The sequence below is a fragment of the Colossoma macropomum genome, unplaced genomic scaffold (genome assembly GCF_904425465.1).
Source record: "Colossoma macropomum unplaced genomic scaffold, Colossoma_macropomum, whole genome shotgun sequence".
In the NCBI taxonomy this organism is placed as follows: Eukaryota; Metazoa; Chordata; class Actinopteri; order Characiformes; family Serrasalmidae; genus Colossoma; species Colossoma macropomum.
Window position 1 is genome coordinate 20,104,248 of NW_023494793.1, and position 12,156 is coordinate 20,116,403.

The 12,156-nt window shown below is 39.6% G+C and overlaps 1 protein-coding gene across 2 annotated transcripts in view; it reads right to left on the bottom strand.

Moving 5' to 3' along the window:
* Window positions 1-12,156, bottom strand: part of sema3b (sema domain, immunoglobulin domain (Ig), short basic domain, secreted, (semaphorin) 3B) — a 63,637-nt gene that overhangs the window by 9,326 nt on the left and 42,155 nt on the right. For both annotated transcript variants that reach the window (XM_036578768.1, XM_036578769.1), the window contains exons 5-7: window positions 3,940-4,059; window positions 3,129-3,222; window positions 2,047-2,166 (exon numbers count right to left, since the gene is read on the bottom strand). In XM_036578768.1, coding sequence (XP_036434661.1) covers window positions 2,047-2,166; window positions 3,129-3,222; window positions 3,940-4,059 — 334 coding nt within the window. The remainder of the gene's footprint in view (window positions 1-2,046; window positions 2,167-3,128; window positions 3,223-3,939; window positions 4,060-12,156) is intronic.

Here is a 12,156-nt window from a genome sequence, read left to right on the forward strand (position 1 = left end):
TCATTAACATAAGTACACCTACACAGAGATAACAATAGGGCTTGCACAGCTATTCTTTCTTACTTGTCTACTAACTACTCAAAAAGTAGTCGACTACTCGTCTTTTCCTTTAGTTGAACAGTTCCAAATTTGCCACTTCAAAACTTTCAGAAGACGCTGATGCTTTTCTGAAGTGATGCTACCCTGCCTGTGTCCCCTGTGGTCCACCTTGTTATTAGGGGCTACTAGAAGCTTCATTTTGAGGTGCTTATGCAAAGCAGAAGTATTCTGAGCTTGTTTGACATATGTTTCATGTTCTTATCATATCTGGATAGTTCATTTACACTTTTCACTAAAATGAGTCGTCCTCACTGTGAGAAGACGAGAAGGCTTTCTTGTGTAAAAAACACACCAACGTATACAGTCATATGCAAAAGTTTGGGCGCGCTGGTAAAAGACATGTTTTGTTGATTTTCTAAGTAAAAATAAGTTAACACATCCTCACACTTCATTTCAATGAACAATTACTCTTTATTCACTGAAATTCACATATTGAAACAAAAGCATAAAATGTAGCCTGTGCAAAAGTTTTGGCGTAATTAAGATTTTTTGCTTGTTCTCTGAAGAGAAAAGGTTTTATTACACATTCCTGTAACTTAAGACCAGCTCAACCAGTTTGCATTGGAGTCCCTGTAGTTACTGAGTAATAAGTCTTAGTATGTAATACTAGTCTGGGATATTAAAAGGTTAAATAAATCACAATCAGGTAAAACATGTTAAGTAATTTAATGTTGATAGATGTTGTTTAACTTCTTCGTCAATAAAAAAGAAGTCATTTACTGTAAACATGGTGACGGAGATTTTGAATAAGTATTGCCTTTATCAGTAATCAAATAGATTAGATATTGTAACCAATAACCAAATAGGTAGCATTGGCTAACAGAGAATATTAATTCTCTCACAAAAGGTCAGCCTTAGACTGTCTGCAAAGGAGATTCTAGACACTGGAAAGCCCCTGGGTTCACAGAGAGGCCTGTGTGTACCTACTGACCCAGTGAAGAGAGGGGCAAGTTGACCTTGAAAAGTAAAGCCGACTGGTACAAACCTGTTGAAACCAGTTTTTAGGAGTGAGCTCATCATGCGATGACCAAATTGATGGACAAAGAGATACACCTATTGGAGAATGAGCTAATATCAAAATTTGAGAAGTAAGGTGGGGGGATATCAAATTACCCCAGATAAATGGTATATAAACTGTTGTTTCGAACACTGTATTTGTGCAGTTGCCACCTGATGCTGAAATAAAGAAGCCTTTTTCCCTCTTCCACAAACCCAGCATCTGAAGACTCTTTCCTTTTAGACATCTTTTGAGAACTTAGACTTAAAACAGTTATTAGTAAGTGTTTAGCTGGAATTAAAAGATTTGTTTTTTAATTCATAATATTATGTTGGAGGCTTGGGGTTGAAGGGGATAGCCCTTGGTCCCGACAATGGTCTCTCGCATGAGCAGTCATCTGCATCAGCGGAGGGGAAGGCTTTGTCTTGAAGCTGTGGTGATTTGTCGGCACCACTACATGAAAATCAAGCCTTGTATAATTCTATGTGGGATACTGAAGATACATTCCATTTACACTTGTGTTGAATGTGGTCAACATTTGTCTCTGACCACCTCCGAATGTGGTTTGAGTGATCCAATCAAAATGCTATTGTAATCTACGCCTTGGATGTGTTTATGCCTGGTATTTCTTCCCCAAACAGATGTAAACAGCCCCTTTGTTGTGTTTTAGTGCAGTCTTACATAACTTAAACATGGCGGTGGACCTTCTTGCATCTGTTATGATGTTTCCAGACTAACAGAGTATGTTCGGCTTCATGATGTAAATGAAAGGAAAGCTGCTTTCTGGACCCTCCTCCTGCATGTATATTGCTGCTTCAGTCACTGCAGTATTTCATTATTAGGATCAGGTGCTGTCTTTGACTAATCAACAGCTGCACAGAGCACCACCTAGTGGACATACAGTACTATTCAACTTGTCAACAATTCAACTTATCCATGCAAACACGCACCGTTGAGCCAGCGAGAGTCGTGTTGTTCAGTTCGTATGGAGGGTCTCTGGCCCAGACTGCGGAAAATTGTGAAGTCCCGCCCCATCAAGTCAGTGGCCACGCCTGAATACAGCTCATCACCTAGGAGACAACACAGGTAACAGTCACTTATGTGGAAAGGCAAGCCCAGTGCTTGCCTCTCTCTCTCTCTCTCTCTCTCTCTCTCCCTCTGTATGTCTCTTATCTCTCTCCTCCACACCCTCCCTCTTGTTCTGATCCAGTGATCTAATGAATATCTGATGAGCTGAATCAGGTGTAGGGAGATGTGGGAGCACATTCTGTGTTGATTACTACAGTAATATCTGATGTGGTTTGTTTATTTTAGATTTCATTTGAAAAATAAATACTTTTAACTGCATATCTCAGGTTGTTAGTGACCTGTACCAACATTTTCCCTTCTACTTCATCTATTTTTCCAGATAAGTGATCTGGAAAAAATCTAATCACAAAATATCAAAACACAATTGCAATATTTATTTTAATTTAGTTTAACTTAATTTAATTCAATTATTCAGTTGTTGTCAGTAAACAGTCTTGAAAAGTCTTAAACTTTAACCTTTTGCATTGGCCCTTAAATTTCTTTAAATCATTCATGTGCATGCTGGCTACAGTAAAAAGTAACAGTGCATAGAATTAGTGCTTTCTACATCATACTATGTGTCCTATCACTGCATAAAAGATGCATGAGGCACCCTTCATTATTGCATGCATTGATATTTTTTTCTGAGAGAGGGCGCAGGCTCATTCAGAAGGCAATTTGATCAGTAAGCACTTATTATTGTTTTGTTTAAAAAGAGTAACAATACATCGCAACTGATTTTCCTGTTCAGAAAGATTATTTTTGATAAAATTAATATTTTTGGCTTTTCTAGATTCTTCACATGTCAAATAAATGCAACAGAATGGCAGAAATAGCCATGTTTTTGTGTCAGTCTTAAATGGTTACTGAGTGTTCAAGTAAAGAGGTTTTATTCCCAATCATTTTTGACCATAAGACAGTGTGTATGTATAAGGAACAAAGAGAAAAGGAAAGCCATACTGACCTATCAGGACAGAGGCTGCTGCATGACGTGGGTCATATGGACTCTTCCCTTTACCGTCTTCTACTAGAGATGGATCGATCCGAAACACATGATCCTAGAGAGAGAAAGAGAGATAAAGAGAACAAGAGATAGAGAGAGAGAGAAAGAGCACAAAAGAGAAAGAGAGACAGAGACAGAATAATAGAGATAGAATGAGAGAGAACAAAAGAGAAAGAGAGAAAAAGAGCACAAAAGACACAGAGAAAGAACAAAAGAGAGAGATGGAGAGGGATTGAAAGAGTGAGAGCGAGAAAGAGAACATTAAACAGAGAGAGATACAGACAGAAAGAACAAAAGAGAGAGAGGGAGAAAGAGAGGAAAGACCCAAATTGAGAGAGAAAGAGAGAGAGACAACAACAAAGAGACAGATGGAAAGAGAAAAAGAACAAAACAGAGAGAAAGAGAGAGAGAAATACAAGTGACAGAGAAAGAGAATGAGAGAGATGGAGAGAGATTAAAAGAGTGAGAGCAAGAAAGAGAACATGAAACAAAGAGAGAGAGACAGAAAGAAAGTAAGAAAGAGAGAGAGGGAGAAGGGAGAAATACCACATTTGAAAGAGAAAGAGTGAAACAACAAAAGAGAGACAGATGGAAAGAGAAAGAGAACAAAAGAGAGGGAGAGAGAGAAAGAGAACGAGAGAGAGAAAGACAGAGAGAGAGAAAGAGAGAGAGAGAGAAACTGTTTTTGACAGCATAACACAGAATCTGCCAGTGGAAAACTGGACTCTTCCTCACAGCTGTGACTGTGCAGCCGTGGGTCTCTCAGGCTCACCTCCATCTTCTGTCCGACCTCCACGTAAGCACAGGTGGGGTGGAAGGCTCCTGTCCCGCACGCATACAGGTGAGTGCGGTTAAAGTGATGCAACACCTTCACGTAGTTAACACAGTCCGTCTGCAAAATGCACACACACACACACACACACACACACACACACACACACACACACACACACACACACACAAATCAGCCTTTATGACATGAATTTTTCACATGCTTCACACAGTTCATAGAAGAGAGAGCCACCATCTGGTTTGTCTCTCAATAACTTCCTGCCAAGGACACACACTCACACACACTCACACACGCGCATACGGCTTCATGCTCACACTCACACATAAACATAGACTGGTAAGTTGTTTTGTATCCGCATGTTTATTTTGTCTCTTCAGAAATATGACGTCACCGCTTTGCGTATCCATAACGACAGTCTGACACCTTGACTGACCTTTCATGCTCACTGTGATTCCGGAGCCATCTGTAATCTCTCTGACTTTCTTTCTTTTAAACACACACACACACACACACACACACAAACACAACACACACACTCTTATAATGACTTGTGACGGCGCTCACTGGAGCGTGCCACGTTTCCCAGAGCTCCCTGAATTGCTACGACAACACGAGAGCATCGGAACGTCCGGATTCCACAGCAGAGAGAGGGAGAGATGGAAGGATGAATAGGGAATGGATGAGAGGATGAAGGGGAGGACTGTGGGAGAATTTAAGGAGGAAAAAATGCACCGGCCACTGAAGGCCCAGAGTTAATCACTACCTTTAAACACTGCCAGCGGCTTCCATGCAGAATAGATGAATAGATGGAGATGAAGAGAAGAGAAGAGAAGAGAAGAGAAGAGAAAAGAAGAGAAGAGAAGACAAGTGAAGAGAACGATTGTCCTCTTTATCAAACCCCTCCACATGGCGGAGGATAAGTGATCCCCCTCTATCAGTCTGTGGCTTTCTCCCATTTCAGTAGCAGCTGTCTGTACTGTAATCACTCCTTCTCTCCGCTTGTCTTTTTGAGAAAGTGGCATCCCTCGTTCATCACTTCCCTCAGAGGAACATTACCTCCAGCCCATGAACTGAACCCCAACATCTGTTTAAGTGGGGTCAGATCACACACACACACACAACCCACACACACACACACAGAGGCCCAAACATCTGTCTTAGTACAATAAGCTTTTATCCTGTGCCTCAGGGGACTGGAGTATTGACCTTAAGGATGATAGATTTTTGGAGAGAGAGAGAGAGAGAGAGAGTGAGAGAGAGAGAGAGAGAGAGAGAGAGAGAGAGAGAGAGAGAGAGAGAGAGAGAGTTATGTTTTTTTAATAAGATACCAAAACAAACCAACGGAAAATTGAATTCTTTCTCATAGAATAGTACTAAAAAAGTGAATCGATCTTTCTTTTGCCTTCACCACACTCTCTCTCTCTATTTTCTCTCTCTCTCTCTCTCTCTCTCTCTGTTATGTCTCTAATTCTGTCTGTATCTCAGGCTGATTCTGCAGCTTGTCTATCTGTCTGCTGCTCTCAAGGTTTTCTACGATTAGATTAAACCGTCTACTTCAAAATGACATCATGTTCCATTCTCAACTGCCTGCTCTTCTTATGTTTATTGGGCTGTTGTAACTTCTTAGCTGACAAGTTTTAGTAACAGCTGAACTGTGACTTAAAATCACTGAACTCTACTGACATCATTATTGTAGGGCTACTATTGGTGTCTCTTGACAGTATCTAATCTGTGAAAGAGCTGATGAGCTAATAGGAGGACCTTCTAATAGAAACACTAGCAATTCATTTGGCGCTGTTCAATTTAATGACATTTATGGAGACAGTAGCTGATTTAAATACTCTTTGTCAGCTTAGTATGGAAAATATGGGCCTGAATATGACCCTTAACAGAGTTAAAGATTGTAAAGATTGTGTACTTGGGGTAGAAAAAGCTTAAATGACATTATGCCCCACACGTATACAGTGGCCCCAAAAAGTATTGGACATTTGTGTCATACTTAAAACGTACTAAGTTCATTGTTTTGGGAATGTCCAACTAAATTGCATTTATTTTAAACTTAAATTTGCATTCTTTCAAAAGGCGGCTGGTGATTCAGATCATTGCTGTTTGACAGTTTCTTTGCAGACTTAAGTGGTTTACATTTAAAATGCTTAAAAATACTTTATGGTCCGATCAATGAACACAAGCTTACCAGCACCATTGAAACAAATCCCACTTTATATGTAAGAAGGGGTGATACTATAATCTATTAAATAAGTGTACCAATAGAATGTATAAACAGAATGTACCAATAAGTAATAATAATAATAATAACAATCATACACACACACACACACACACGCTCTTGCTCTCTCCCAGAACAAAAGCCTATCTTTGAGCTTACTGCTCCCCATGAAGTGAGTGTAAGGGGGGGTCAGACCCATCGACAGCCAATTAAGTCACTGACAAACCGTGTTTATAAAAGGAAGGATCTCTCTCTCTCTCTCTCTCTCTCTCTCTCTCTCTTCTATTTCAGAAGCTTTACAGCTCTCAATTAGTGAGGGGTACAGGGTGGAGAAAAGTGTGTGTGTGTGTCTGTGAAGGGGGGGCAACTAACTGGCACAGAGGGTCTTTGAAGTGAGCCCCTGAGACAAAGAGATGGAGAGAAAAAAGAATGAGAAAAATGAGGAATGAAACAAAAGATGCGAAAGAGTCAGTCAGTGATCTAAGAGAGAGAATATATGTGCAGTTGTGACTGTGTGTGTGTGTGTGTGTGTGTGTGTGTGTGTGTGGTGATTCTGAGCTGTCCTTCCCACTAAGTGGCACTCGTGAACTTTAACCTTTGACTTTTGTATTAGCGTGATCATTAAATCCTCGTGTGACTGTGCACATTGTAGGCAGTGTATACTGACCCCAACATGGCTTAAACTAGCAGGAGACCTCAGTGCTTTTGTATGTGTATAATCTAATGAAAGGCATAATAAGGATAAATAAATAAATATCCAAAGTCAAATCTGAAAAAAGATGCTATAATTCAGAGTTAAATCACTTTATGTTGGTAAATAAACCTGCAGTGCAGTCATAATGAGATCCAGTTGATGTAGTTGAGTTTGGGAAACTGACTGATTCATGCTCCAATCACAAATGGGTTCTTTTTGTATAAACTGTTGCCAGGTTGGACAGCTTTACAGGACGCTGGCACAAATCCTATTCAATTTAATGTCAATTTAAATCCTTACCTTTATGTCAAAATATCTGAATGTAGTGTTAATTTCAAATGAAATGTACATATGTTATGTGTCATTTTGTTAGGATAGAATTAGAGATGGCACAAAACCACTTTCTCTTCTCCAGTATTAATAGTGAAACCCTGATTTTTTTAGTGGATACTGTCCAATATTATTTCTTCAAAAACTACTACGTTTTAAAATAAACTATTTTTAACTGAAGCACCTCACTTAAGATAAGTATTATGATGACACTGTGCTCAAACTACTCACACTCTACCACCCTAAAGGAAGGCATACACAGTTAACACAATGTGAGCGTATGCTAGTTCAGGCTTGAATCTAATTTGTTCTTTTTCCCACCAATATCTGATCCAGGCATTTTCTGCTGATGTCGGCCCAATACTTGGCATTGGATCGGTACACTCTCAGAAAAAAAGGTTTTAAACTGTCACTGGGGCAGAACCCCTCTTGTCACTGGGGTAGTACCCTCAAAGGTACATCTCAGTACCTTTAGTCAGGGAACATAACTGTACCATAATCCATTGAAATTATATATTCTAAGTTGTATTGACTCCACACACCCCGTCTCGTCTCTAGACTTTGCATTTTATTGTTCTGTTTTAAAACATTAGGTTATGAAAAGGTACAAATACGTACTTTTCCACTGGGAAAAACTTATTCAAGGGAAACATAACCCAGCCTAGCTTTTTAAACTGAAAACCCAATGTTATTTATGAAAAGATTGCTATAGTGTCTCATTAGGTTGAATGTGTTTTTGCTAGCATTTTATAAAGCATGTCCAACCTGGCAACAGATGGGTGGAGCATGGATGGGTCAGTTCATTCAAACCCAATTCAAATGGGCCATTCAGTATAAGCCTCAGTACTGCATTAGAACATTACAAAATGAGTGTGTGTGTGTGTGTGTGTGTGAGTGTGTGTGTGTGTGTGTGTGATTTCAGCCTCATAATGTCACCCTCTGACATCCCAAAGAGAGACTAAACACTTCCCTCCTGTGTTTGGGAGGATGAGTAATTACTTTATCAGAGGAGAAAGAGAAAAGAGCAAAAGAATAAAAAAGAAGAAAAGAATGCTTCTCAGTGTCGAAACAAAGAGGGGATTTTAGCGAATGATAAACGAGTACTTTTGTGTCTCCTTGGGCTAAAAAAAAGAGGAAGCAAGAAAATACAGAGAGAGAAGAAATCGAGGGAAAGAAAAAGAGAGCAGGAGAGAAAGAGAGAGAGAAAAGAGAGAGGGAAAGAGAGAAAGAAGAGAGAAAGAAGAGCAAAAGAGTGTCACAGAGAAAAAGAAAGAGATTTGAATACTGAAAAACTGAAAAGGAAGAGATAGAGGGATCAAAAGAGAAAGGGAGAGAGAAAGAAGAGACAAAGGGAAAGAGAAAGAAGAAAAAGAGAGGGAGATAAAAGAAAGATTGAGACAGAGGGAGAGAGAGACAAAAGAAGAGAAAGTGAGAGAAAGAGAAAGAAGAGAGAGAGAGAGAGAGAGAGAGAGAGAGATTACAAAATAACTGATTGAGATGTAGAGATGGATGGAGAGAGAGAGACAGATTAAGAGAAAAGGCTAAAGGATTTCAGTGTTTTCTTCATGGAGGTCTAAATCCCTCCCTTTGGTGTCTGACACACACACCTACTCATAATAGAGGGCAAGTCAGGGGTCAGTGCTCTGAATACGGACCCTCCATATGGGTGTGTGTGTGTATTCCCGTGCCAACTTGATCTGTGCTTAGATCTCTGAATCAGCTGATATTACTCAGCCACCAGAGACCACCCCCCCCCCAGCCCCCTGACACACACATACACAACTTACGTAGATGACCTGAAACACACCCTGCACTGAAGTGTGTTCACAGCCAACCCACACACATCCGCATGATGCATTTAAAACAATTAGAGCCAGATGTACATAAGAGTGCAGGTGCATTGCAAAAGATGCCTTGATGCAACCGCAATAAGCACCCATAATGCACCTGAATTTAACCCCTTACCCCTTAGTCATGGGCCTGCCGACGGGCCCAAGGTTTTATTACACACTTCTATGACCTAAGAAAAGCTCCAATAGTTTGCATTGAAGTCCCTGTAGTTGATGAATAATAAGCCATAGTATGTAATAAGCCTGGAATGTTAAGGGGTTAACAATCAATTTACTAAGACTGCAGCTTATCATGCCAAAAACATGTAGCCCTGCCCACTAACTGCTCACTCATGAGGGTTTAAAAGGAACTAGTGACCAAACAGAAAATGACCATTCAGTGAGACAGTGGTGCTAATAAATGAAGTTCTTTCCTGCCAAAACATTCTACAGGAGTGTTTTTATACTCCAGCTAAGAAAATAGAGTTTGTGAAACAATAGCACACCCAGTGAGCACATTTTGTGCTGCATCTTCTCATTTATGTACATCTGGCCCCAAAACCAGGGGTCGGCAACCCAAATGTTAAGAAGAGCCTTTTTTGTTATTTCAACAAAAATCTAACCACCTTAGGAGCCACAACATTTAATGTCCATTTTACCATCTTGGCTGTAAATATATCCTAGTATGTTTTAATGTGTTAGTATAGACTAACAAATTTAATATAAACAAAAACTCAGACTTATTTTGTTTGCTTTAAGCTTTAGCTCAGCTATAGCCACTTTTCTCACATCTCCTGCAGGAAACTTTTTCTGGAAAAGTAGAATAGTTTCTTGTAAAATGTCTCTCAATGTTTGACTTTTTACAACGCTGAAGTCAGCTTCTCAATCACCAGCTTCTTGTTCGGATTTTCCCTGTTCCATCTTAAATGGTGCAGCAGTTATATTCTGGCGCATCAAGTGCCATTTTAGGTGGAACTGAAAATTCGACTTTTTTAGTGTTTGACAGCTTCTCATTGCAGATAAAACATATCAGGAAACCAGCTGGAGTGCTTATAAATGCAAATAAGTCCATTCGTCTCCAAATTATCGATGTCTTAAATCTTTCTCTTTGCCTCTTCGTTAGCTGTCAGCTAGGCGAGACTGTTGTCTGCGTTGCTGCTTTGCTATGTGACCAGCAGTCTGCGTACTGATCTTCAGAGTTAAACATTGGTGAATTAGCAGTTATAGGCTACATTAACTCCAGTGTTAGAATGATCAGCAGAGCTTTATTTTACTGCAAAGGACCATTATTTTATTTTTACCCAAAAATCTAAAGCAGTTAAAGAGCTGCATGCGGCTCCGGAGCCACATGTTGTTGACCCCTGGTTTAAACATTGTTGCTCTGATAGCAAATGTTCTTAGAGCACATGTCTGAGGCCTCCATCTAACTGCTGTGACCTTAGCACAAATTTATGCTTGGTTTTAAAAAGTGATGCAAAGCTGGCTGCCGTGACCTGATCAGACTAGTAAATCAAGTGAAATACGTAAGCAGCCGCATGTGAAATATCTCCTTCCACATTTTGCACAATGCTGCCATGTTTGTTGAGGCCCTCCTTTAAATGCAAATGCATGAAAAAGTGAAGCGCACTCTGTGTTTTACTATGCACTGGGCTTGTGTATCAGTTTCATACATAACGTGGGCAGAATGGGCCTGATTTGGCTCAAAAGGCTTTATGCATCAGGCCTTCAGTGTTCAAATCTTTTCTGTGACACCAAGTACTTTAGTAGAAATGTCTGGTGTTTGTCCAGACTGCACTCATATACACAAAAAAGACACACAACCCACACATGACTGCTCATGAGGTTTCGGTCTGACAGTAGAACAACTTGGCAGGAAGTTTGTGTGTCTGCTAGTACACATGAACATCATTACCTGCAGTCATGAGCAGAATGCGTAAATACATTGGCTCACGCTGCACATGTTTTCAGTGGATTTTGATTAATCACAGTCTAGACAAAAACAAGCAAAGGAACAGGTCATCAAAGGCCCCTTACAGACAGGCTGAAATGATGTACAGTCCTTATGGATTAATTTTACAGCAGCGTAAAGACTGCTAGAGGAAAAGCTGTTTCCAATTAGACTCTAAGTCACGGTGAGTAGAGTCATATTGTGATTAATCAAAAACACAACACAAAGCAGAACTTCTCTAGAAGGCTTACTTTTCTGTTGTCATCTGAAATATTTGTAAAGTTTTAGCTTTCAGACTAGTCCAGATGGACTTGTCCTCTAGATGAGCAAAAGACTTCAGTACAGAACATTTATATATATTTTAATAAGAAAAACATTCTTAAATTTATATGTAAGTTAATGCAACAAGATTTTATCATTTTTTTTTATTTTATACATGTACTTTTGGACCTTTTACAGTGGTCTATTCTTCATGACATGTTCACATAATGTAAATGGTAGCTGCTGTACTTAAAAAATCAGGAAAAACTGGAGATACATGGTTTTAATATGACAGTGATGGTATGTTAACAATGTTAGCCTTCAAATGCATTGATGTTTCACCAAATGTTTATGTTTTTATGTTAAAAGTATCCAGACATCTCTTCTAATTAGTGAATTGAGCTGTTTTAAGGTGTACCCATTACTGGCTCAGATGTTCAGCTGCGCACACATAGCTTGTATAATCTCTCTAGAAAAGCACTGCCAATAGAAAAGGATGATCTAGAGCAGCTACACATGAGTCTAAGATCACCATGTCCAATAGCAAGCAGGTATAAAGCTCCCCAGCACTGGACTATAGAGCAGTGGAACTGCAGTCTCTAGAGAGATGAAGCTCTATCCATTATGATTTGGAGTGGTATTTTAAATCCAGAACTAATCATCCAACATCAGTACCTGACCTCATTAATGCTCTTATGGCTGAACGCAATCAAATCCTCACAGCAATGTTCCAACATGTACTGTAAAGCCTTCCCAGAAGAGTAGAGACTGTTACTGCAGCAAAGGGGGAACAAGCTCCTTATTTATAGCCTTGATTTCAGAATGAATACCTTTGGACATATAGTGTAAATCATTAATGTTAGCTACCTGGCACTATGGAGCCCTGCTGGTGACATGCCGTATAAAT